Raw genomic sequence first — 27,781 nt, 5'->3', positions numbered from 1 at the left:
CTTGTCGGGGTGCTTTAATACCATTGGTATTAAACGCTGGCACGACCTCCTCGGCATACTTAAGCAGGCAGGGATCCTTGTAAGGCTGTTTGAGTGCTTAATATTTTCAGCACGCTGCTGACTTAAGCCCCTTAAGTGCTTTGGCAACACTTATTCCACGGTGGCACCAATGAAGCCCATTAAAAATTTGATTTGGATGAGCGAGAGAGAGAGAGAGAAGGAGGGGAAAAAAAGAAGGGGGGGCGTAGGAGGGGACACAATTTGCCATTACCTCCCTTCCATCCGCACACACTGCGACAAAAACAAATACACCCATCAGGGGGTTGCCCACACAGGGACTCTGTCGACACATAAATACACACTCAGACACACACACTCTCACCAGTAGTGCAATATTGTCAATGCGTTCTCCTTTTCTGTCTGTAATTACGTCCTTTGTTGCTCCATAAAGCACTCCGCGATGACCCTATTTTGTTAAAAGCACTAAATAAATAAATGTGACTTTATTTGACTTGATAATAGGGAACAGCGTGTTTCAAATTAAAAGCATGGAGATGTTTGTAAATACAGCTTGTGGCTGATTAGAAGTGATCAGTTGATTAAGAACAAGCGGAGGTGCTGATATAAAAGCAAAACAATGTTGCCGTACTCTTTTTACAGGACAATGAAAGTCAGAGACGCAGACTGTTGTGTTGTTAGCTTCCATTATTGGCTTCGTATTGCAGGTTTTATTGCCAATAGCGGTAATGATAGCGCACGTGGAAATGAGCGGGAACAATGGGACTGCATTACGCACGATTGGTTGATGCAAAATGCACTGACAGGTTAGGACTGGCTGTTATGTCGCTGATATCTGTTTCATCAGTGTAAAAATATGGAGCTGATGCCTTTTATTAAGCCAGGAGCCGTCAACATAACTCAGTCGCACAGTCATGTTTATTTCTGCCTTATCCACATCCGCTTTAAATTGAAAACGCCACGCACAAACATGCACATAGTTCTTGTCAGCGGACAGCCGAGCGCATCCCTGCAGCCATAAAAACGGCCATTTAACATAAAGAGGCACTATCACGCCTCTGTGTGTGCCTGCATGGATAAATTAATGGCTGGTAGATAGTGAAAGGGCCAAACAGACAGCCAAATGTACACTCTGCTTCAGTCAACACTGGACAGACGAGCACATTCAGACACACCACACACACACGGCCGCCACTGTTTGGTGACCTGAAAGAAAACCATTGTCGCCGTTCCCACCCGCACACACACTCATCTCAAACCTTCACAAAATAGTATGCAAAATATGCAGACACTGATCCCCACACACATTCTCACTAAGGGGAGGGTGGACAGGGTTATATAAACAAGAGGAAGACGGATAGGACGGACAGACTGATGGATGTGATCTGCAAAGACACCACATTGGGATTATAGCAATTTTCTACATCGACGAGAGAGAAGTGGATCGAAAGGAGGACAAACTTGCAGGAACTAACTAGCTGCTACGGATCGACTGGAGGATTGAAGGGAGGGGGGAGAGAGAGAAAGAAGGCAGAACGGATAAACGAAACACAATTCGAGGAGATCAATTTGAACAACTGCATCGACTTTTGTTTCTGTCCGTCTGCTGCCGATGCTCCGCATCTGCCAGGCCTGAGTTGCCGTCGCACACCAACACAGAGTAATTTTCTCAGCGTCAGGCAGTTGACCGGTGAAGTCTGCGCCGTAGGGGGAGATTGGCGATGATCCGCTTTCGGCTTTGCCAGAAGTGTCAGGGCCTTCGCCGTTAGAGCTCATTGTGCTTGCTTGCAGTGCCACGGAGAGTGAGAGGGAGCGGGGCGGTGTGTAGTAATCTGAGGATGACACCCGCGCTTTATTCCATCAGATAGTGCTCAGTGAGGTGTGTGGTGCCGCTCGTGGCGCTTTGTCTCCGCGCTGCAAACCCATAGCACACTATTAAACACATACAAACACACAAGAGCTACACAGAAGCCAATGATGCATTAGGTCCTGACAATTAGCGGAGCTCTGTCTGGACTTTAAACACAGCAGGATTTCAGATCAGTGTGCGCATGCATGAGTGTGTATCTGGAGTCAAACCAAGCGTTGACTGCACCCAGCGGAGCATGTTGAAAGGGACGAGTTAGGCCAGTCGATGCTGTACGATTACACTGTCTGATAGCCTGTGATTATTCTGACGAGTCTGACATTACCATGCTGAATTACTGTCCATTTACGCTACAGTGTATGGATGATAGCATATCCAAAGAGTGCTAGCATTGAAGGGAATAATGGCAGCTACCTTGTGAGGATAATGTGCAAGTCTCTGGTAAAATAGCGGACCGAGAAAGTGTAATATCTGAAACTAAAGCGTCTGACTGCAGGCTGCTCAACCCCTTACAGGTTGGTTATTCTACAGAGGGCAAGCTCTTCCACTTTCTGTCTTTATAGCGCAGCACTCAAGCTCAATGGATTTTATTTAACCTTAGCTATCTGCAGACGAGTTCTAAGATAGTGTCTCCACCTCTCCAGAGACCTGGCCGGTTTGGTTATAGCCCAAAGGAACATTGACTCCTGCCTGCCGATTTGTCGGGTGAAGAGTGCAGAAAACATTGTTTGACTCATTAAAATACAATCTGTTGGAGAACGAGCGTTGTTGCCCTAGATTTCTGATGTCCTCGAGGGTATGGAAATGTAGGTAGTTCCATTTTTAAAGCTAGCATTCAGTCGACATCAGTAGAGATACTGTTTCTCAGCCTGTATTTGACTGAGAAATAGTATTATTGATGTTCTCTGGTCCTTGGAGCAGTGCGGTTTGACCCACAGGAGACAAGCACTCAGTTGCTGTAGTTAATTGTGTGGCTGATTGTTAGGGAGCCTGGCGTTTAGAGCTAGCTTAGCACTGGGTTAAACGCTGCAGTGTACATTGGGCATTAAGCTAATGAAGTTGACCCTAGTTTGGCTAATTGCACATCTGCCATTACTGAAAACCCTTGCTAGTAAAGAACACAGTATTGTGGGTCTCGTTTGGTGACTTTTGGTATTGGTTTTTCTGCTTTATTGATCCAAGAATCTTGGGCTTTGGTCTCAGGGGGGCTCAGTGCACTGTGGTAGAAAATAGCTAGGCTAGCAGTGTTTGCTTTGTTGTTGTTGTGCTCGGATGGGACTGGGCTCCTGTTCTCTTTTGTAGCAGCACGGCCTCTGCACTGTATGGATTTAAGACACACATTTTGTTAGTTCCTTCTAAGCTGTACAAGGGGCTAAAGTCAACACTTGAAATTGTTGTTGCCCAAAGCTCTGTAAGCATTGTGATACAGGGTCTAAACAGCTAGCGGTTAGCATCCTGAGCTCTGGCCAAACTTGTGTGCATTGCGTGCAAGCTCTTGCTACAATTCAGTCCTATGCGACTTAGCAGCTCCAGCAGTCTCTTTGCATGCATTGTGATGCAGTGTAGCACATAAATGTCCTTTCTTTAAGTCCTCAAACAACAACTTCTGTCTGATTACACTGAAGCAAAGCCAGGCAGTTAGCGTGTGCACGTGTCTGCAGCATTGCAGTTGGGAACAAATCAGAGTGTGTGTGTGTGTGTGTGTTTGTGTGTGGACTAGTTTTTCTGTAGCAGTGCAAGCAGGGTCACAGAGGAGCCATTGATCAAACGTGCACATCTAGGCACACACACATTCACAAATACACACACACACACACACACATCTTCTCAATACACAATGAGGCCTGTCCGGAGCTGTGTCCTCTGCCGCCTCCTCCCTGCACCCTTCTCTCTCGCCCTGCGCAGCCTGGTCCTGGTCCTGCTCTGCATCACTCGTAAGTCATGCACGCATGAGCACACACATGTCCGTACATACACAGCTTAAATGAGACGTGCAGTATTGATTCCAGGGGGAAACTCAGGTGTCAATGTCGAGGAAACGAGCCGGTATTGTTCACATGCACACACTCATTTTGTATTACAGCCAGGATGCAGCAATTATGTGTAGGCAGGAGCTCCCTGCAGGTTTCCCTGCAAATAATGTAACATGATACCATAAAAAACAATACTAATTGGTACAGAATAAGATCCAGTGCGTGGCCTAATGCATAACCAATGGAGGAAAAGCTTGCAATGGAATCATTAAAGAAGAGCTTCAGATGGACTTTTTTAAATGCTGTTAATTAAGTCAGAATTAGTAATTAAGATTACGACCAGAGAGAATAAGAAGACAGAAGCATATGCCCAGGAGGTGAAAGTACCAGGGAATGGAGGGATGGACCAAACGGCTCAAAGGGAAACAGTCGCGAATAAAAACCGAGAAAGAAAGACAGATATAAGAGTGTGTGAAGCTTTTCTGAGCTTTCCTCTGCAGAACCTAATAAAAGAAAGTTGGACCCCAGAGTGGCAGAGATATAGAGCGCCAAATAGAGAGATTGACGAAGAGAAAAAGAAAAAGGAGTGCAGCGCGAGGGACCAATATATACTTAGAGACAGACACACTGACAAAGGAACAAGGACCTGGTCGGATAGAAACTTGTACTGTATGTGAGGTAGGGGAAGCGAGCGGAGGCGGAGGCGGAGAACAACGCAGCCTGTGTGTGTGTGTGTGTGCGACACAGACGGAGATGCAGGGGAGGGGTACGGAGATGAAACAAGAGACAAGGCCTCAGAAAAGAGCCCTGTGAGGCCGAGATGTGAAACCAAGAATCATAGGAGCGATTGAACGCGATGCAGAGGTGGCGAGAAGAAGCGGAACATGAGGTGGAGTGGGATCAGTGGCGGAGTCGCTAGCTTCTATAAATACCGCCTGTCATTATTATAATGCCTTTAAAACACGGAGATGTTCTTTCCCTGCTGCTGCTCGCTGGTAAACAAGCGTTGTGCCGCCGTGCACGGTACCTTCTCTCTTTCAATTTGCTGCTTCTTTTTTTTTTGCGTATTAGATCAACAGAAGGACATTGTGTTTGGTGATATGTTGAGGGGGATGCTGGGTAAGGGGGGGGTGACAATAGAAAGAATGAGTTTGTGTCTTGGCAGCCGGCGTGGTTATGTAATCCATGCCAGTGGGGCAGTTTTGTTTCGGGCCTTGAATGTGTACACAAATACACTCTCTCGTACACATTTAGCATCGTTTCACACTGCTTTTTTTTGGCGTTTCCTCTCTCCCGAACACACACACACACACACACACACACACGGCACAGACACACAGCAAAGGGAAGGCAGCCATGTGCTGGATTTTGAAGGGGTGTTAAAACCAGTGCTTTTGGCTGTGGTGAATCTCCAGTGTGATAGCCGTCGCGTAATAGCCCTGTAAATTTCCTTTAAGCCGCTGTTGGGGGGTTGTGCGGAGGCCATTGTCGCAGGGTTGTTGGGCCCGTGACAGACCCGAGCCATAAAGCGCTGCACAGTAGATACAGCTAACCAGCTGTAACTGTCAGAAAAGCGAGGAGAGAGAGGGGGGAAAGAGAGAGAGAGAGGAGGATGACGGTTTGTGAAGGGTAGGATGAGGTGAATGAGGGAGCAGAGAGAGTAATGGGGTGGGTGGACAAGAGGAGAGGAGAGCGCTCGGGGACATGCGGTGCAGCGGGAGAGGGGAGAAGAAGAAGAGGGGATGAAGAGGTGATTGAAACACACCGAAGGGACGGGGGAGACATAAAGATGCGAAGGTCAGACGAGAGGAGAGGAAGAGAGGAGGTAGGAAAGAGAACATGGAGGCCGGGGAGAAAGAGAGTCGGGATGTGAAATATATAAATTAAAGAAAGTAAATGTTTCTAATGAGAGGTCAAGAGTGAAGAGAGATTTTGTGCTGATTTAGCTGATTAGCTCTGCGGCGCTCACGCTATACCAGTGGGTGATGGAGAGAGAGAGTTTGAAGCTCATGCCAGAGAGAGAGAGAGAGAGAGAGATTAAGAAGGAGAAAAAGAGGAGGAGAAAAAGTGGAGCTATGTGGGACTGGCAATTAAAAGAAGTAAAAGTTAGACAAGAAGATGAAAGAGGGAGGAAAAACGGAGATATTGAGTCTCCCGCTCCACTCATTTGTTTTGTCCCCTTGTCCCATTCACTCCTCTCTCTCTCCCTCTCTTCCCCTTGCTCCCTCTCTTCCGCTCGCCCCGGCTCGCTCACTACAAAAACAGCGCGATTATGCTGCAGACTTGAGCTGCAGAACAAATCACATTTAGCGGAAGGAGAGTGTGGAGATAGAAGCGGCAGAGAGGCAGGAAAAGATTCCCACTGAGTCTCGGTGAGAGAAAGAACGAGGGAGAGAGAGATTGGTTGCAAAGGGAGTGAAAGCCTATTGCAGCTTGGAAGGAAGCTATTGCAAAGGGAGGGAGGGGAGGTGAAGGAAGAGAAAGAAGAAGGTGGATAACAGAAGAGAGAGAATGGAAGAGTTGCATCTGTTCTCCTGAGGCCCAGGAGAGAAAGAGGGGATCTTCAGGACAGCGCTGATGAGGAAGATGAATGATGCAGTAAAAGATAAGGATGAAGGGAAGGAGGGAAGGAATCGAGGATTAGATCAGGCAGAAAGTGGAGGAGGAGGAGGAGAGGGATGGAGGGACTGCGGGTTTGAATAAAAGGAGGAAGATGGTGAGAGGGAGATTAGACACCAAGGCGGCAGGAGGAGAGATATACGAGTTGTGGACTAAGTGGAAGCGAGGGAGGAGGGGGAGAGAAAGAAAGAGAGAGAGAGAGAGTGAGGAGGAAAAGGAGGACAGGAGAAAAAGCGACAGAACGAAGGTAATGAGAGAGATGAGAGCGAGATTTGTAAAGGATTATGTATTATTTATAGAGGGAGCATCTTTTTCTCTTCTTTGCGCCGGATTTGATTGGCAGAGCTCCGGCTCCCCGAAGGAGATGGAGTGATAATTTTAGACCGGGAAGAGAAGAAGGAGGGAGAGAAGGAGAGTTGTTGTGGGTCTGCAGAGGGGGGGTACGGAGGAGAAGAAGCTCAAAGTCAGCTTTTTCATACAGTCAGTATGGCGCAAAACTCTATGATTAACCTGGAGCAACACACACACACAAACATCGCAAACTTCATTTGCATACATACTGTGGAAACGGCTCACCTCGCCGACTCGGGGGATGATGGGAAAAAATGTACATCCAGATGGGAAGAGATTGAGAAGTTGCCAGCGGACGAGCTCATAAGAGAGGCAACTATGAGCCGCTGTTATTGTTTTAATTAAAGCAGTAATAACACAAGGGGTCGTGCATTGTATCCTCCTGCATCGATTCTCTTGTAAGTCCGTGGCCGGCATGCAAAGACAACACAGGCTGCTGGCCCGCTTCCAATTGAAAGATAATGAGAGATAATGAATGGGAGACAGTGACTGCGCTGCTTCAAGGATACATGGGGGGCATGTTTGGGGGCAAACGGAGACAGCTCATCTCTTCTGTGGCTCGTCTTTTTTTGTTCCTTTTTTTTCTCCTTCACTCCAAGAGAGAGAGAGAGAGTGTATAGAGAGAGAGAGAGACACAGCAAGGCGGTAACTCAGCCGGCTAACCCCGCGCCGGTAGAATTTACCGTGACCGAGGGTGAGCCAGCAAGTCCACCTGGCTGCCTCCCAAATCCCCCCTCTTTTAACTCTCCACACCTCCCTTCATCCCCTATCTGTCTCTCTTTCTGCCCCTCTGTCCTCCACCTCCCTCCGCTTATAACTCAACCACATAGCGGGGACCATTAGCGCAGGCCCCCCGATCAGGCTTGTCTTATGAATGCGCACGCCCGTTATTTATTTATTTATTTGTTTATGTATTCTGAAATGATGGCCCTTCCCTGATCTCTATTGCCGTAATAAATAAAGGCTCCTTTTTTTTCTGGGGGGGGGGCTTTGATAAGAGGCATTTGAAATGATGAGAAGCACCAATTCACTGCTATGAAATACTGCCCCCGCTTGGCTGGACAGAGAAGTGATTGTTTTTGTTCCCCCCTCTGTCGGTGCAGCACCATGATATCGATTACTCTCTGCATTTTCCTCTTAATATGATTCGACGCTGTCGGAGGATTTTATTACGGGCCCAGATTTTAATGGGGGCCAGATTAATACCACTGTCACAGATGTTGAACCTCCTCCTCCTCCTCCTTCTCCTCCTCCTCCTCCCCCTCTCTGTCCTGTACTTTACCTCTGATCAGCAGCTCAGGCTCTCGGCCTCGATGTGAAGCCTATAAAACCTACAGTCAGACTGAAGTGCTGAACCCAGCTGCGTTACGAGCGGGAGAGGAAAGTATGTGCGTCATCTCTCGTATATTTCGACCGGCCCCTGCCAGCTGCATTATTATACCCAAACCATCGCTTCCTAACTCCCTGCTATCATTTCCTGGATGGAGCTCTCACTCCCCCACCGTCTCTCCGTCCCTCTGTTTCTCATTGCTGAGATTGATCCTCCACCAGCAGCCAGCAGGTGTTTTCGGGTGGCATCTCTCAGCAGGCGCCGGCGGATGCCAGGCATCTCGTTTGCAATAGCGGTTGAAAAATTTTTATTATTCTTCGTCGCTTTTCTTTTTGCGCTTTACTGCAGCTAATTTCCTTTGAAGGGGTGACAGCTGTCAGGAGAAGCGGGCGCACAAATGGACAGCTAATTACTTTTTCTGGCCTCCTCCCAGAAGCTAAACTTTTGACCGGGTTTCTTTGTCTGGAGTCGCTCTGTCTCACTCCAAGCCCTCCATCCTCCGTGGGTTCAGACGGGTCACTAATCACACACTGACTTTGTCAGGATGCACGGCAGCACTATTAGAATTAACACTGCTTAAAACAATGGCGGCCTAGCCCGGTTGCCACAGTGATGAGTAATAACAGCCATTAGAAAAATAATTGGGATGACGGTGGCAGGCCCTGATGGCCTCCGATATGAATCACAATATTGATGCAGAGAATGGGAGCAATAATGACTACAATTAGTGGTAATTGTCAAGATTTTTTTCTCTGTTCCACCGAGTATTAGACCCCCTTTGTCTTTATCCCCCTTTGGTTTCTTTCTGTCTTCGGTTCAATATCCAGTGTGTCTCTCTGTTTCCCCTGATGTGATGAATATGTAAGCTTTGACTATTTCATTAAAGGAGATTAAAATCGACGGGGGAATTAAATTTGGATGAAGTTGGCGGGATCAGATGATGTCAAAGTAGCTTAATTGCAATATGCCAACCCCTGCTTCTTCACACCCGACGCACATGCCCACCTATTGTGCACGCTTTAGCGCGCACGCACTCACACGCGTGCACGCTGAAACTTAGGACATGCTCGGTTGCAGATATAGACGTTTATTTAGGCCCGAAGCAGTCAAGTCAGCAACTCCTGCTCCGGCAGCCACCATCTGTTTGCCTCACAACATTTCCTGCCTTCTGAAGGTGTTTTACAGAAACACAGCCGGACCCAGCAGTGAAATATATACAGCCCTGTCGTCTTTATCGGAGCACCTTATTGCCTGCTTCATCATCACACTTCAATATTGATGGCACTTGTTCTCTAAATCCTCCCTGCGGCCGACACTTTGCCAGGGAGAGAGAGGGGATGCAAATGGGGATGCAAATTGGTAAATACTAGTTTTGGGAGCCGGGCAAGCTGGTTCACTCTTCAAGACAATCACGTTCCACTCCTGGCTCAAGCCGTATGGCTAATTACGCATAAATCATTTGGATTCAAACCGCGCCGCTCGGTGTCCATTGTGCTCAGCTGGGGGTGTGACTCAGACGAGCCGTGTCAACAGCCTGACCCACAAACACGAAGGGCGCTCCAATCAGAGCATAATCAGCCTCCTCATTACAGACTCTTTGGCTGTCAGCTACTTCAAAGAGGCTCCCTGCTGCTGCTCTGAACCCTTATCTTAAAAAAAATATTGGCTTTAGAGGCCGGGAAAGATATTGTGCAAAAGTTTTTGTGAGCGTGCGCGTCCTTATGCGTTTCTGTGTTTATGTTCATACAGGTGTGTGTGTGTGTAAGCAGATTCATTCACAAGAGCCATGGCTGGAGTGCGATCCCTCCCAGCACTCTACAAATACCTGTAATAAGAAGCATTACATCGGGATAATGGAGTGTAATCAATTGGTTTAGCTTGCACCTGGATGAGAAATGGCTTAAAGAATGTGTGAAGTGCAGGCGAGGCTTCCAGCGTGCTCGCTCTGCTCTCTACTGCGGCCTGCTTTTCCACTTAGCCCAGCACAGACATTCTCCGAGTTCCTTATTCCACTTCTTGTCCACTCCAATCCTCAGGTTTTGGCATTCCTTCACCCCCCCGCTCCACAAGACACAATAGGCAAAACCCGCAAAACAGAAGGTTATTGCCCCTTTGTGTTTTTTTTTAATCTTCTGGAATCATCTATCCTCGAGAATTGTTTAAGTCGCTTTCAAACACTTGTTGGTTTTGTCTGTTTCTTATCATGCTGTCATGTTGTGTTTACGATCATATTTCTTTATTCCTGAAGCATTTTGTAGCTGTGCTTTTTATAAAGTGCTAAATTAAAGGGAATATTATCCTAATTTCAAGCTTCATATTTCACTCTGTGATACCTGTGGAGTGGCTTAGCATAATTTACAATTTAAAAAAAAAATGTTTCTCACACTGGTGCTCTGTGCAGGCCCTCATACAGCCTCTGCCTGGAACGACTCAGTCAGCTCCGTCCCTTTAAGAAACCCCGCCCCTACAAGCCCACTTTTTTCTGACTGGCCTGCTGAGGCTGTACTTTGGGATGTCACAAAGTGCAGCGTGTAAAAAACACCGTGTGAAACCTGGCATTCACAGCAGCCTGCAGACTGAGCTGAGAAGCCTGGGGATTACTCCAACATTCTTTGACCTACAGATTTGAAACACCCATGTTTAGTCTGGACATCCGACATTGTAACATTATATACATGTCTTAAAATGTGAAACAGCATAATACCCCCTCTTTAATGCAGCCACTTTCCCACTAGTCATAAAACCTGCAAACACCCGCTACCACTCAGCTTTTTTGCTTAGTGGAAAAGGTTACAATCTCCATTCAGACCCGGGTCAAATGACTCTGCAGTAGACCCGGGTAATTATCGCCTCGGCTCCGATCCGGTCTGAATACGAGCGCCAACGCACTAGTTTTGGTGGGAAAGGGGTATATGTCTTACTTAATTTATTACTTACTTGTACGATAAGACTGCAGTTTAAACTGGTAATAATTACTCAGGTGGCGGCAGAGCTGCAGGCAGATCTGTGATCTCTTCGCTTGTCGGCAATATGCAGCTACGGTTGTGTCTTTCTGACTTGCTTCATGTGTGTGTTTGTGCGTCTAAATTCAACACCGGCAGCCACTTAGAGATTTAATAAGGCATTACGTATTCAAACGTGTGTGTTGGTGCATTCTGTTAGACCAGCCGGAGGCGGCAGGGCTGTTTGTATGTGTGCGAGTTTGTGCACGTAAAAAGATGAATGGCGGTAATTATAATCATCCTTATTATAATCATAAGGACACATTGTTCACAAGGAGCCTCTTTTACTTGTTGAGTCCTTCACTGTCTTTCCGCTCGCTCTCAATCTCTTTATCTCCATCACACCGTCTCCTCCTCTCTTTTCCTCCCACCCTCCATCTCTCCATCATTGTAAGCCTATGATGAATAGTTTGTAAATGAAGGATGCTTCAAGTACCTTATTTTGAAGGTTTTATCCCAAGTGGTGTGCATACTGAACATCCCTCTTTGTTCTATTTTCTCCCTCCTGGTTTAACACTACATTAACGTCCATCTTCCTCTCCCTCAGCGCGCTGTCAGGCGGTGCAGGCGGAGAATGTAACCGTCTTGGAGGGAGGTACGGCCCAGATCTCCTGCCGCCTGCAGAACTACGATGGATCAATCGTGGTCATCCAGAACCCCCGCCGGCAGACCCTCTTCTTCAACGGCACGCGAGGTGTGTATGCGCACGCACACTGGCTCTGCTGCAAGCTTAATCTATCTGTGTCTATGCGTTTGACCTTGGTGACATTTGAAAGCAGCCTTTTAAACACATTAGCAATGAGTCACCAGCACTTGCACTTTACATTTTTCTTATTGCAAATGTCCTCGCTTTGCCTTTGAAGTGATTCCACATTAAAAAGTCAGATAACCCTGAGTTAATTTAGGAGATGGTGTTATTCTCTGCCCTAACAGTGTGACTGCTGTAACTGTTTTAAAGCAGAGTTCTCAGCTCGCTGCATAATCCACCGTTAACCCCGGCGATGAGATCAGAACTTATTATAGCTCCTCATTAGAGCACGGCCTTGGCAATCACATGTTTTTTTTAAAAGGCTGCATTATGGTAAATTATTATTGTAACCAATATTCTAATGAAGGCGGCTTTCATTGAGGGCCGCAGGGTAGGCAAACACTCCATGTCTTTTCCGAACTAATTAAGGGCAAAAGCTCCCACCTTCAGATTTTCTGCGAGTGCTGCGAGGAAACCTCTGAGCAAGAGAACAAAGATCAAGGATATTAAACGTAACCTTTCAAAATCGTAAGGAGCAGCTTAATTTGCGTTCTGTTTTGCAGTGTAGTAATAGTTTATTTATGCCCTTCGTAATCTATGGGATAAACTTCTTAAGAACTAAGCTCGGGCTTAAGGCTAGGGTGTAAAACTGTTCGTGTATCGGTTTAAAATGAAGGCCAAAAGGGTGCATTTTAATATTTTCAATTTGTTTTGTGCTCTCAAGCTTAACAGACCACCTCAAAGCCAACAACATACTTTGGTAAAGGTTTGAAAACAAACCATGAGCAGCTGATACAAGCAAGTTTTGGGGACAAGCTCTTCATTACATTTCACTGTGATTTTAACGTGACAACAATTAATATCCAATAAAGTACACCAAAGAAAGCTGCATGATAAATAAAAAAACATGTACATTTATTTATAAGTAGGCTTGAGATTTAAGCCCTGGACGGGCTGAACAACACGTTTTCAGATTGGCAGGTTTGAGACGTCACAAACCTAAGGAGCCAATCCTGTTAATGGACGGGGTGATGCTATGCGCATCATTATGTGCAACCTATGGCAACCACTTCTGCGATGCGCGAGCCAGCTGTAACCGTCATTGTCATTTTTGCAAACTCACTACTGACTACATATGTTAACGATCTGAAGGTTTATCTACATTAGCTACACATTGCTAGCTGACTGATAACGTGATCTCGCCGTTACGTTTCTAAGGGTAACGTTGTAACAAGTTAGAGAATGATACATAAAATACATTACCATTCTCATACGTCCGCTTGTATGCGACCCCGTCCAATTTGCTCCTCTTCTCCTTCCGAATCGCACTCCGGTTCGAACATGTACGGCTGAATTACTCCTTTATTAGCACTTGCCATTGTGTAGCGTACAGAAGCTAACGTAGCAAAATAGACAAATCAAACACAACGGTTTGATTGGGAGGATTTTAACAAGGTAAACATGTCGAAAAAACAAATCAGACGCAATTTATTGTTTCAAGCAGAGCATTTATACTGCAGCTGGTCTTCAAACACACAGCCTAAGTGATTCAACAGGTAAGGATGCCAGCCAATCAAACCCCAATCCCCCCCCGAAAGAGCATTTCCTCACGACTCACCAGAGCACGCCATTTTGCGAATTCCTCAGTGGTTCCATCCGACTCCCTGCTCCAGGAGTAGTTTAGTTGAGTTATGATTCTGAGAGGGTTTGTTCTGCTGTTGTAATGATGTGACAGGTGTTTGTTTTCCCTGCTTGATTTAGACTCTCAGACAGTCTGTTTGCTGAGCTCACTTCACCAAAGCTGCCACCTGAATGTTGAGTTCCAAAGTAGCCAATGGGAAACTCTTCCACATTATATCATTTTCATCTCAGTCTGCTTCTGCTAATCAGAACATACTTTTGAAATGCATACAAGGGTCCTTGAATGCATCGAACTGAATTGAACTGACAAGAGAGTCGGGCAGTCAGAGTTTGAGTCGAAAATGTGTTTGTACTCGTCTCGTGGCTTTGAGGTTGTGAGAGATGAACTCTTCAGCTGCGGGGATAATGAAAGTTAGTCTAACGCGGCCTTGATCTGGCTGAGCATTCATCATCCGGCTATTGTGTAAAAAGTTCCACTGCTAAAGGGGTTTCACCAAGTAGGTAGACATCCTCAACTGTAGTACCGTGATTAAAGAAATGACTTGTGGAAGTGCCAAAAAAGATGAGCGTCTGCCAGATCCAGAGTTGGTTTTCTACTGACCTCTTGACATTGTTATATCCCATTCGAAGGTGAAGTGTGCTTTAACTATCTAATCATCCAAATGGAAATCATGTCCTCTTTTTATAACAGCCTGAAACTTGGTACATTTATACCACAGACTGTAGAAAAAGATGGACGACATGACAGCTCCCTGCAAGTAAAACCAAACCCTCTCTGTCGCCCCCTGCTGACTGGCTGCAGTACACGTCATAAAGCCCGCCTCCTCCATGTTAACAGATGGGACATGAGTCCCAAAGTTTAGTTTTATTTGATGCTGTAAAAGAATGACTGACAGCTCTGTTGACAAATCCGGCTCCTACAGCCGATCCCTTCCGGATCAGCAGAGTAGAGGAGGATCGGCGAGAGGAGACGTAACTAAAACAATCACTACAGTCATTGAAGTTTCCATACCTGTTAACGTCTGCTTCAGACCAACACAAGAAGCTGCTCTGCTGTTAAATATGGCGACATGCGGGATCCTTGCTGTGTTTTCGTCAAGTTAAGTGTGGAAGTGGCTACGGCGCCAGCTCTGTCTGCCAATGACGTCACCAGTGCAAGATGGCAGCGCCCGTCAGTGGGGCTATTTTGGCTTCAATTTCGTACAATGAGAGCAGATGGAGACGCGTCGTCCATCTTTATTACAGTCATTGATTTATACAGTTTGGGCCCTGAACATTTTCGGCAGTGGAGCCATAATAAATTCATAGTTGCGATCATTTTAGATTCCCCTATAACTAGATCTTTTGTTTGCTCCTGAACCAAACATGATTACACAGAACTACCTCTGCGACGTGATTGTCAAGGAATTCAGTTTGATCAGAAACATCGTAAACTGTTCAAGTGAATCGGTAATAGTAGTATCAGTGACTTTGTGAGAGGTATCTGAGGACGATCTGAGGCTAGACTTTCTAATGTTTCATGTAAGGCCTCTGTTGCCGTGTCATTAGCATTCCAAGCGGTACTTTCTCTTTTAACCCTGGTTTCAAATACAGAAACCACCTTAGAGTGCAGGAGAACATGGAACAAAGAACAGGCCTTGGATTGTCAGGATCCAGAGAATCTCATGGGCAGGTAAATAAAAGGAAAAAGGCCACAGCTGCTACAAGGTGTGCAGAAGCTCCATTACTAAGAATATTCAGGGTCTCAAACTGCACAGTTGTACCAAATATTATTCTTCTACTAAAAAGGGAACTAATCCTAGAACTTACTTGAACCTGTGTCATTACACACACAGTAAAAAAGCTGATCTCTAGTAAGTCAAAGGCGTGTGTTCATGTTTGCAAACCAGCAGCCTTTTATTTTTGTATATAAGTTTGCACTTGAACACGCATTCACACTTTAATCATTACAACTCCCAGGACTCGTAATTACATTGATTCAACAATCAAGACTCCCACACTCCCCTCGGGAACAGTCTCTGCCAACGTAGTAGTCACTGAAGATTTTCTTAGCAGATCGCTAAAATTAGACTCAAAAAACTGGAGACAAAAGAGACGCTCTCCTTCTCGGCGGGTGCAGAATTCCAATACTTTTATTGTACAACATTTACTGCACTTGTCAGTCACCTCAATCATGGAGTGGCCTTAATTGGGTTGCTGAGGTTGCTGCTTTGGGATATCTTTCTTTCAACTCTCCCCCCAATTCCACCGGATCGGCTCGACTTGTAAGTTCCATTAAGTACTTAAACCGAGCTGCCCTGTCGGCTCTGGCGCGAGACGTGGACTCGCACCCTTCGGAAAGCGGGGGATGGAGCCTAATCAGAGCGGGGGGGGAAGAGGTGTGAAAGCTGGACCGACGGAGGAATTAGAATGAAAAGAATGGGAAGAAGGATGGAGGGTTAAGAAAGAAGCAGAGAGGACAAAGAAAGGGAGCGATGGAGACGGAGACCGCTCTGGGAAGTGATCCAAAGGTTAGGCGAGGTATAAAGTATAGATGGCTTCCCGTAACTAATTTGGCTCCCGTAAGCACCTGAAAAGCCTCGTTGGGGACATTTTCTGAAAGCGTAAATTACATCTCACTCTGGCTCTCTCTCGCCGCCGCCACATTTGCTCCATCACTTGCTGAAGGGCTCTTCCATTTCCGCCTATTGCCCATCTGCCGCCCAGATACCAGGCTCGCAAACTGAGGCCTTTCAGCCGCCGAGCCATTCCGCGCTAACTGCCCAAATAGAGGCGCTGCTGTAAGTGCTGCGAATTAGGCTGCATGTTTTGCAAGTGAGCAACCAGTCAAGGGGTGTGTTTTATGAGATTGTGGGGACTGATGGCTGCAATAGAGCCGTGGAACTAACCAAATGGACCCTTTCTCCTCAGTGGTCCATATCTCTTTTTTTCTCCCACCGCTGCCAACTCTCCTCAGCATGCAAATGAGGCAGGACAATAAAGGTGAACTTGGACTTGAACAGAAGTCTGACATTTAGGTGCCATTTAGTGCAGAGAGGGGGAAAAAGATTTACCTATCTGTGGGGAAACGCTCTCTAACAATGCCCTCGCGGCCATCCGGTGGAAGGGGAAATTTGGGAGGTGGGGGTGCGGAGATTAGTGCGGTGTACTTGCAGGAAAAGTGGACTAACTCCATCGCTTCAGGCCCCTGTGGATTTCTGTCTCTATCTATATTATTGTTCCCCGCCTGCCACATTATGTAGCTATATTAGACTTTTTCCTCTCATTTTTTCTCCCTTCTTTTCCACTCTCACGCGCACACACACAAAGCCAATATCTATACCCCAGCGCCTGCGTTGTGATGAATAATGCCGTGAGATGACCGGTTGTTACATCAGGGAAGCGTCTACTGTGCGCCAAAGCCAACACAAAAGAGCGAGGAGAGGGACAGAGTGAAATAGAGACGGAGAGTGAGGGAGAGGTTTCACAGGCGAGTCGATACAAAGTGAGTGTCAAATGAGAATCTATGGACGATCGAGCCACTGTCACCCGCAGACTGTTATTAGCGTTATTTGTTATTATCAGCATTTTTCTCGACATTGATTCTACACTTTCTTCAGTGACAAAGGGAAAATTGCTGAAAGTTTATCTTCAGCCCTTCTGTCTCTGCACCGTCCCTCCTTTCTCTTTCCGCAGCACGCGTTGGTCCGAGCTCCGGAGTTAGATGCAGAACGTGGCGTTTGGAAAGCTGATGCGTTTTACTCCCTTTTGTTTTTCCCCCCATCGTCTGGATTGCAGTGTTTACGCTGTGTACAATTGTAGTATTTAGCCTCTCACTGACTCAAAGGGCAGCACTCAATTTAATAGCTTTCCTAAAGTCATTTTTGGTTGTGCAGTAAGCTTTATTTGTGTGGCACTTTTCAAAAGCATTACCAAGTGTTTCACAGTGTGAAAACAATAATGATTTAAACCTAATAAGTCGAACAATAAAATGCCAGACACTAATTAGGAAATGGGCTCACAGAGGAATAAAGTAAGCAGTTATAAAAGGGAATGAATGAATAATAGTTTCGGATTGTCCAATCAGTGTTTGGGCAAATGAGCAACACTCTCCCTCAAAGCTGGAAATGAGAGAAGCAAGACATCTGTTATGTTGTTTCAACGTACAGCCCGGAGCGACTCCGTCGAGACCGACTTTACAAACTTGCTCAGAAGTTCTGATATCAAACCAAGCGTCAGATTTAGCAGCGCTATCAATTCCAGAGCATCATCTGGGGTGCTGTCACAGGCACTATTCCTCTGCAGGGCGGTCTGTGGGAGTGACAACACAAATTAAAAGGTGGCGAAAACACAACTTTTGTTCCAGACTTTTGGGGGAAACTGACTCGTTGATGCAGAGGAAACTATCGTGGGCCTGAGGACGAACTGATTCCAAAGCAGATCCAAATATTCACACTGCCCAATTCTCAATTTGATGTCCTTGCCAGATGTTGTTGAATACATTACAGGCATTCATTGATAAGTCTACATGGTGTTATTGATACAAAGTGCCCGCAATCAGTGCTCGCCAATGTCATCCAACTGCAAAGCCAAGGAGAGAGCACTTTCAGCGCCGCATCTCCGGACCTGTCTTGCCAATCTAACCTGCCCCCTTATCTGAAAGGAAAGTGCAAGCAGTTGCAGCAACTGTCACTTTCTTGGCCGGTATGTTGCAACATCAGCGCAAGTTAAACTTCCGGTCAAAACTGCCTTTACTTTACTTCCCTGTAGGCTGTGCGGGCGGGCAACAGCCTGGCTCAGAAATGGTCGAGTTTTGTGGCTATAGACAGTTGTTTCTCTGGTTGGATAAAGAACCAAGCCAATTAGCTCTGCACAGGGAACATAAGACCAAAACTATGGCAAAGTCAGAGAGGAGGCCGGCAGTGATAAATTGGAGACCTGCAGAATCTCCTCCTTGTACTCTCTGAGGAAAAGCTACCCACTCTCTAAGCACTGAGCGAGGCTATTGATTCCTACGTTGGCAACCAACTAGGTATGAAACTGACTTTTCTGGCATCCAAGCAAAACAAAGCAGACACTAAGAATACAGTGTGAATTTTTGGGGCCAAAACCAGAGAAATAACAACAAAAACCTACCAACAGAAATCGCAACAAGCCTGGATACGGGAACACTGCTGTACAAGTTGTTGGCTCTGGAATTTGTACAGCATGAAGCCCCAGGTTTGACATTTCAGCCGTCGCCATGTTGGATTTCTGCAGCCAGAAGTGACCGTATTTGGAGGACATGGTGGAAAGGCAGAGCTAGGATTTCTGTCCTGGTTGATGGGTGGCTATGGTAGCAACTTGTCAATCAAAGGTAGCCGAGCACCAAAGCAAACCATCCATTATTGTCTTTTTTAATCTAAATTGGACGAACTTTTACTAAAGCAAATATGATTGTATTGAAGTGCATATTGAACACAAGCGATTGAGACCATAAACTCATTCGAAAAATGTTTACTGAGGTATTAAATCAACTAAGAAGTAGGGTTATGGGTTTTCAACCATTGGAGTCGCCCCCCTGCTGGCCAGCAGAAAGAATGCAGGTAGACGAGCTTCGCTTTTGAAACTAGAAGCTACGTCTACTTCTTCCATACAGTCTATGGCTGCCACAGATACCGTAGTGCTGATTGGTGCAAAATGATCCATCTCCAGGATGCAGAAGATGGCTAACGTGAAAAATTTTAAAGCCGCTTTCCCACTGGTCAAAAAAGCCCGCAAACACCCGCTCACACTCGGCTTTTTTGCTTAGTGGGAAAGGCTACAATTGGCATTCAGACCCGGGTCAAATGACTCTGCAGTAGACCCGGGTAATTATCGCCTCGGCTCCAATTGATGGGAACACAAAACCAGTGTCGACACGCTAATCTCCGCCCCCTTTTCGGTGTGATGCTATGCTCCGTCTGTAACTTATGTGACTCCTTGTCATCACAGCTACAAATCCCGCCCGTCTCTGTCTGAGCAGCGTTGAACATCGTTGAAAATTTGTCTGCGCCGAGTTTGATGAACAGACTGAATGAGTGATAGGTAAAATAAAAACCAAACCACCGTAACATCTTCACTGTTTACTAACCCTGTCTCCAGCGCGTTTGTGACGTCAGATAGCGACGCAGCAGAAAAGAGACCGACGGGAGTATACTCCTCTGGTAATGGGAACAGAGACAATCGGCATCTATAAGTGGGTCTGAAAAAACTTCGTCAACACGTAAAATTGAGATGGGAAAAAGGTCTGGATAATGATGTGAAATGACATGGAAGTCCAATCTGATCATCTCGCCAGGTTTGCATGGGAAGAACTCTGTCAGTGATTGAACATCCACGGAAACATGCAGCACGCTCAGTATGAATAAGTCAGTTTGTGAAAGAGGTACAAACTGCTCCCTGCGGTGCTTCTCATCTAAATACAAATTCAAAATAAAGTCAGCTAAAGCCTGCCAGTAAAATGTGTTAGAACAACTTCTTTAATATGACACTTGCTTTGGCAGCCTTATCTTGTGTGTGCTGTAGTTCTAGCAAACAAAGCATAATGACAAAAACAGTTCTAAACACTCTGTCTGTCTCGAGCTTTAGAGAAACAAGGAATCAATTACACTGACCCGGAGTAACAGAACATATGTTGTATTTTCTAGTTTGTTTACACACATATTTAGTCTTTTAGAGAGATTGTGTTTTTTCTTCCTATGACTGAAGCACTCACCTTTCCTGTCCTTGCCTCTCTTCCTGTCACTTACCCCCCATCTTCTCTCCCATCACACCTCCTCTCGTCTTCCTCTCTCCCCCTTCCCCTCAACTACCCCATCCCACGCTGCTTCACTTCCCCTACCTCCGTTTCTCCAGCCCTGAAGGACGACCGTTTCCAGATGGTGCTCTTCACGCCGCGGCTGGTGCGCATCACGTTGACCAACGTCAGCGTGTCGGATGAGGGCGGCTACTTCTGCCAACTCTACACGGACGCCACGCACCACCAGGTGGCGACGCTGTCCGTTTCGGTGCCCCCTGAGACGCCGACGGTGGAGGTGAAGCAGGAGGCCGTGGAGGGCGGCGAGGTGGAGCTCACCTGCGTGTCGCCGCGGAGCAAGCCGGCTGCCACGCTGCGCTGGATTCGTAATGGGCGGGAGATACCAGGTACCTCGACAGGGCTGACAGATGGACTGATGGGAGGTTGGATGATTATGAGAGATAAATGGGGGAATAATTGGGGGGAACAAAGGGCAGGTGAAGTGGAATGGGTGGATGATATCACAGGAGGATGGGAGATTGATGGATTGCAAAGGGGATGGCAGATGGATCAGCTGATGGGAGCAGGTTAAGATGAATTGACGGGTAAATGGACGGAGAAAATGAAGGTTTTCGGCTGCTTGAATCTCTCCTCTCACCTCCTGTTTCTTTGATTCTGATCAAGCGTTCTTTGCAATATTTATAGGAGACCATCCATCTTCAAATGATCAAACACACGTCTTAAGATGTGAGGGGGTAATAACGATTCTGTTTCCTTTCCTGGGGGGCTGAGTCAGAAGTTCAGAGAGGAAGTGCAGATCTACATATGTTGATCTGCGTGTCGAGCAGACAGACATCAACAGGAAGTATCAGAGAGAGAGCTCAGAGCTTTTCTGTCTGTCTTTAATGTAAACTCGGCAAGTTCTCTCACCATCAGAAAAATATATACGCCCTCCTCCGTCTCTCTCTTCTTCTGCTGCCTCTTGAAAATGTAATTTAAATGTGTTTTATTTGCGCACATAATCTCAGAAGTACAGCGTCACATAGAAAAGATGCTGCACACACTGTTCTGTTTTCACACCGTAACAAAGAAACACTTTTTAATTCAAGACCGTCTCTGAGACACACATGAGTCTGTTACCTTTCTTAGTCGCTGCCTCTCTTGGCGTCTCTCTTAAAGGGATACTTCACTCAATAATACATCTGAGACTATCCTTGCTTTCAGTCTTTGTGTGACCCCCAAAGAGCTCAACTCTTAAATCAGCGGTTTGATTAGATTTTGGTAAAAAAAAAAAAAAAAACATGTCCACATGACTGAGCACGAGCCAAAAAAATAAGGAGATTAAGTCATTTTAAGTATCTTTCACTCAGGCTTATGGCAATTTTTTTTAATTCAATTTATCTCCCGTTTTTAATAAATCCAGACAACAGACTTTAAAAGTACAAAATCGCTGTCAAATGTGTTGCTTTATTGTTATTCATTAATTCATTCCCGGCTGCTTTCAAGCACCTCACACAGAGCGGATGAAATAAAGTGAGATAATCTGGTGTCAACAGTTTTCGGGGACATGCATTGAGAGATGTTTTACCCTTTCAAACTTCGTGTCAGACGTTGTCGCTTTTACTTTCTATTTTCGTCTGGCTCTTAAAGTCTCTTTCATTCGCTCTCTCTTCTCTGTCAGAGCGCTCCTGTCGCCGTCAGTCTGTCCTTCCCCTCCCTCCGTCTGATCTCCCTTTCTGTCTTTATTGTCTTTAAATTTCACCAGTGACAAAGACGAGACACTGCTCACCTTCGTTATAGGTCGCTAATGACTTTTAGAAGGACGCACTTTTGTCTCTCCTCTTACTTTGTTTACAACACGTCTTTTCTTTAATGTTCTCTTTGTCTGTTCCTTTCTCTCCTATCGTCTCACTGTATTTCCTTTCCTCCTTCATTCTCTTTCTCCTGTTTCCTCTTCTCTCCTCTGTTTCCCCTCCTCTTCTCCTTCTCCTCTTACGTCCTTATTTTTCCTCACACTTCTTTCCTTTTGTCTCCTCATCTGTTTTCTCTTCTCCTTTATCCTCTCCTCTCGTCTTGTTTCCTCCCCTCTTTCCTTTTCCTGTTCCCTCTGCTCTTGTATTGTTTTCTCCCCTCTTTCATTCTCCCATCCCCTTTCCTCTTTTCTTGTTTCCTCCCCTCTTTCATTCTCCTGTTTCCTCACCTCTCGTCTTGTTACCTCCCCTCTTTCCTTCTACTGTTTCCTCAACTCTCGTCTTGTTTCCTCCCCTCTTTCCTTCTACTGTTTCCTCAACTCTCGTCTTGTTTCCTCCCCTCTTTCCTTCTACTGATTCCTCTCCTCTCGTCTTGTTTCATCCCCTCTTTCCTTCTCCTGTTCCCCCTCCTCTCATCTTGTTTCCCTCCCTCTTTCCTTCTATTGTTTCCTCTTCTCCCATCTTGTTTCCTCCCCTCTTTCCTTCTCTTGTTTCCTCTCATCCTATCTTGTTTCCTCTCCTCCCATCTTGTTTCCTCCCCTCTTTCCTTCTCCTGTTCTCCCTCCTCTCGTCTAGTTTCCTCCCCTCTTTCTTTCTCTAGTTTCCTCTTCTCTCTTCTGTTTCCTCTCTTCTTAATTCCTCCCTTTTCTCCTGTTTCCCCTCTCCTCATCTCCTCTCTCTCCTCCCCTCCCTTCTTGTTTTCGCCTGTTTACTCTCATTTCCTCTCCTCTCTTCTTCTCTCCTCTCCTCTCTTTTTGCCCCGCAGTTAAATGAACTGTGACACTAAAGGTTAGAGGCAGATCCCAGCAGATATGGGAAAGCACTCTTTAATTAAGACACTATCTTCGCCCCGCTCCCGTATTCCTGCTCATCTGCACCCACCGCCGGCCTCTCTCACGCTTCGATTGGGCCCGCTTTCATTTGCAGGCCGGCAATAATTGAAAACTCAGCGCGATATAAGTAATATTGTTGAATTCTGCCTGAACTCGCGCAAACTCCCAATACGTGACCGTGTCACCCCTCTGTTCCTCCTCCCTCCTTCTGTCACTCCTCCTCCTCCTCTCGTCTCGCATATTTCTCCCTCTCTGCATCTGGCCTGGCACTCTTATCGCCCCCTTTCATGTCTGGGCTTGTCTCGCCTCAGCTCTCCTCGCTCGACCCCCCCTCGCTTCATCAATCATGCCCGTTTTGCTGCCCTCTCTCTCCCTCCCTGAGTCCCCCTCTCCTCTGCCTTTCTTCTCCCACCCTGCTCCTTTGACGCCCCTCTCTCTCTCCCGCGTCTGGCTCAGTTAAGATCTCTATTCGGTTATGCATATTCTCTCGTTTTATCCCTCTCCCCCTCTCTCTCTCTTTCACTCATGCACACATAAAAAAATATTCACTTGATTTACACTCTGCAAACAAACAGTTCTGCCGCTCATAATTGCCATGAAATAAAGATGCAAATTGCTTTTCTTATTCTGTCCTCCATCACTCTTCCTCTCTACAGGTGCCCGCTGCTGTAAAAAGCTCACTCACAAGTCACTCACTCATCCTTAATTCTTCTTCTTCTCCTTTCAGTCTGCTCACTTCTTCTGTTTTCTCCTCTAAAAGTCTCCTCCTCCCTCCTTCCTCCCTTGTCTCTCTCCCTCTCCTGTGATGTATCAGCAGGGGAAAAAGGAAGAGCGTCCATGTTTTTTGCCAGTTAATTTTGGCTGTTTCCTTCCCACCCCACCTGTCCCCTCTCCTGTCCCGTCATCTCACCCTTGCTGTTTCTCTCCAGGTGTGGTGTCCCAGCAGGACAACGCGAAGACGTTCAGCGTGTCCAGCACCATACGGATCCCGGTGGAGAGGAAAGACAACGGGGCGGCGCTGAGCTGCGAGGCGTTCCACCCGGCGCTGAGCGGGCAGAAGAAGATTCGACACTACCGCCTGGATGTGTATTGTAAGCGTCTCCCTCAGGCTAAATGTTGTGTGTGCACGTTGAATTAATGCGCTTTCTATCCATCTTTAAAACAAATTAACATAAGATTCATGGTTAAATATCTCAAAAAGACAAATTATTCCCTCTGCATTGCTGTCACTTCACTACTATCCTTTATGTGTGTTTGAATGTTTAGTCAGCGCAGCAGCCTCATTCTTCTAAAGGCAGATATCTCATTCTAAAATGATGCTCATTTATACACAGTCCAGCTTTTTAACAGAGTGATACTCCGAGCTGCCCCTGCATGAGACCTGCTCTCATTAAAACCTAATACATACAAATCTCTTCACGCAGGCAGCCGGCAGAAAAAGGCCGGCAGCCAGGTCAGGGTCCTGGCTTCAGAAGCTAACCAGCTTCAAGTGAGAGAACCTGGGTAACATTAGTATGTGTGATGATCCCAGTGTTATTCTGAGACTGATGGATCTTTTCTGGCCTATTTGCACAAGTTTTAATGCTCTGAAATCTCTGCGCATATGTCTAGTCGAGCCAGGCTGAAAGCAAACAGTGATAATATTACTGCGAGAGATTTAAATGTATAATTGGCTTAAGTCTAGTCTTCACTCAGGGCAACTGTTTCAGATAGACACGTATTTTTATTTTAAGCTGAACTCTCTGCAGATGGTTCTGTTGGATTAATCTTAAAAATGCCAGACAGCAATAATCTATATCTTCTCTGGAACAGTCTGCTATTCATCATTTAATATCTATCAGATGTAAATCCATTTGCTTTCTAATCCTGTCAGAAACGTTCGGTTTGCTGCTACTTTAGTTTTCTGTCTTTAGTTTAGAAAACATCCACTTTCATACAACCCATTAAGATTACTACTCCAATTTTTTCTAACTTCAATAAAGCAAAGCAGTATCAAAAATGCATTAAAGGGGGGGGTATTATGCTGTTTCACAATTTAAGACAAATATAATGTTACAATGTTGGATGTCCAGACTAATCGTGGGTGAAGTTTCAGACCTGCAGGTAAAAGTATGTTGGAGTAATCCCCAGGCTTCTCAGCTCAGTCTGCAGGCTGCTGTGAACGCCAGGTTTCACACAGTTTTTTCTACGTGCTGCACTTTGTGACATCACAGCAGGCTTCGGAGAGCGGGCTTGTAGGGGCGGGGATTCTTAAAGGGACAGAGCTGACTGAGTTGTTTCAGGCAGAGGCTGTATAAGGGCCTGCACAGAGCACCAGTTTTTTGTTAACTGTAAAGTATGCTAAGCTACTCCACAGGTATCACAGTGTGAAATATGAAGCTTGACATTAGCATAATACCCCCCCCCCCCCCCCCACACACACACACCTTAAATTAAGAGGCACCAGATTTAGTTTTTCACAGATTAGTTGATACAATAGCATTTAGATTCAATAAAAATAGATGCTAATTCAATTCCTACATCATGTTAGCATTCAATATCATTCATATGCTACCTAGGAAAAGGGTTTTCTGGGCCCCAGATGCTCAGCAGGCCCCTTGTTCATTCTAAATATAAGCATCGATAACCGGCTCTTAATGTGAACAGAACCACTGACCATTACTTATTATAGCACCAGAAACTATTATATCCTGTTGCTTAAGTTAAATGTAGCCTTTTGAATCCTTGCCGTGCCAGTAGCCAGCTTTTTACCCAGACAAAAATGTGCCGACCAACTTTTGTCAGTCAGCTCAGAAAGCTGCTCCAAGCAGACTAAGATACAAACGTTAGCAAGGAGGCTAACGTTACAGCTAACTTGACTGACCAGAAGGTAGCTAGCATTTTAATGATAGCAAAGACCATTTAACCTTGTCTCTAAACCCACGGCGACTTCTGTGAATAATGATGTTGCACTCTGCCTGTGTAGCTCCTACAACGTAGCAAGTCCCTCTCAGTTTATATGTGTGCGTTTGTATAGGAGAGAGAATGGCAGGATAGCATGTGCATGCATTGATATGAGGATTAGTTCACTGGATCTCTTCAGCCACAACATACTGAAATGTTTGCATAACCAAACATTTCACAGCGAGATATAACGAGATATTTACAGTCAGAGATATTATTCATACTCGGCAAGTACTTCTGCATCCATCTCTGGCTACAATTAATTGCCGCTTGTGTACTAATGTTTGTTGATGGATCAGAATGATTAATATTCAACAGTTTTGTCAATCTGTGAGCTGGAGGTTCCTCCAGCCAGAGAACTGCTAATAATGACCAACTGTCAGTGTGGATCTGGCTTCCCATCGCTCTGAGACTGAAGTTAGTGCCGTACAGCAGCTGCCGGAGCGGTGGGCTGCTTATGATAACAGGTGTCTCATCCGTAGGATTGTCGGCTGGTTGCCTTGGAAACAGATGTTAAAGACCCTTCCTCCTGCCACTTGCAGACTTTCTCCTTGTTCCTCCACTTTGTTCCTACGCGGTCTCGCTCCTATTCCTGATTCTTCTTTCTGTCCTCTGATTGTCGCTCCATTTTGATCACTTGTGTTTTCTACCGTGTCTGTCTTGTTTGCTCTGACACATGCATGCTCATTTATCTGCACCCACACCCACCTTCCTTTTCTTTCTCGCCCCCCACAGTTGCACCCACAGTGAGAATCGTTCCTCCTTCGGGAATTCTGCGAGAGGGCGACTCGCTCAGCCTCACCTGCTCCGTCACTGGGAACCCTCTGTAAGTCTGCGTGTGTGTTTGCATGTGAAAAACAGTTTTACTTTGATCTGCCTGCAGTCGATGCTTTATATCCCCTACTTTTACACATCATAATAAGTAATGTGGTTTAGGCAGTACGGTGCAAAGAGGAAGCAGTGACTTGTACATCAGGGAGCAAAACACAAACACATGGCCCTGCATAGGAGAGCCGGCTCCTGAGGTCCGGACTCAGCTGTTCACCTACATTTAAAGGACAAAGGACTCCTTTGAAGACAGCAAGGTTCACATCCTGGTCAGAGAAGACCGCTGGTTTGAAAGAGGTGTCAAGGAAGCCATCTATGTTACGCTTCAACAACCATCCCAGAGGTTAACAGAGATGGTGGCCTTAGACACCACCTGTCACCTACATAAAATACAGTTTTCATTTCTCTTCCCAAACAGCTGAAACCACACTCGCACTTTAGATCATGTGAACCCGACGACCCACCAACACCAAGGGTGTTACTGACTCTCAGTAGCCCTTTTTACATTGCAGTTCCACCACAGCGCCGTAACGAAGCTCCGCTGTTATGAAGCGTTGCTATTTTACATTGAACCACGCAACGCCCGGCGTCAAGCTGCCCCAGTGTGTGTTTCTGGCTGACCGCCGGGGTCAGCCCTACACATGGGTCTGTATGTGACTGACTGACTGACTGACTGAGTGACGGTACTTTCAGAGCCAAATAAAGGTAAAAAAAATAACAACAACATCGGCCTGGGAAACACTTAAAAATAAAAGCATTGTGTACAAATGAAGGGAGTCAGAATTCCAGATCGGGCTTTTACTTTGAAAAAGCATACTGGAAGTGTTGACCCTACTTTACTCTCCATGCCTGTGACTTTTAAGATAGGAAGAGATGTTGATATTGCTGTCAGAGATCAATAGGACTCATCACAATTCATTTC

At 46.0% G+C, this 27,781-nt stretch overlaps 1 protein-coding gene across 5 annotated transcripts in view; it reads left to right on the top strand.

Moving 5' to 3' along the window:
* Nucleotides 1-27,781, top strand: part of cadm4 (cell adhesion molecule 4) — a 174,452-nt gene that overhangs the window by 121,759 nt on the left and 24,912 nt on the right. For 2 of the 5 annotated variants that reach the window (XM_069655967.1, XM_069655968.1), the window contains exons 2-5: nucleotides 11,708-11,854; nucleotides 20,405-20,692; nucleotides 24,018-24,179; nucleotides 26,767-26,857. In XM_069655967.1, coding sequence (XP_069512068.1) covers nucleotides 11,708-11,854; nucleotides 20,405-20,692; nucleotides 24,018-24,179; nucleotides 26,767-26,857 — 688 coding nt within the window. Of the gene's footprint in view, nucleotides 1-3,475; nucleotides 3,820-11,707; nucleotides 11,855-20,404; nucleotides 20,693-24,017; nucleotides 24,180-26,766; nucleotides 26,858-27,781 lie in introns of those variants that run through there. The other 3 variants (XM_069655969.1, XM_069655966.1, XM_069655970.1) reach the window with 3 other exon arrangements.

The sequence above is a fragment of the Semicossyphus pulcher genome, unplaced genomic scaffold, assembly GCF_022749685.1.
Source record: "Semicossyphus pulcher isolate SPU_LCO1_2020_fin unplaced genomic scaffold, fSemPul1.0.p SCAF_9, whole genome shotgun sequence".
In the NCBI taxonomy this organism is placed as follows: domain Eukaryota; kingdom Metazoa; phylum Chordata; class Actinopteri; order Labriformes; family Labridae; genus Semicossyphus; species Semicossyphus pulcher.
This window is presented reverse-complemented; position numbering and strand designations above follow the sequence as displayed.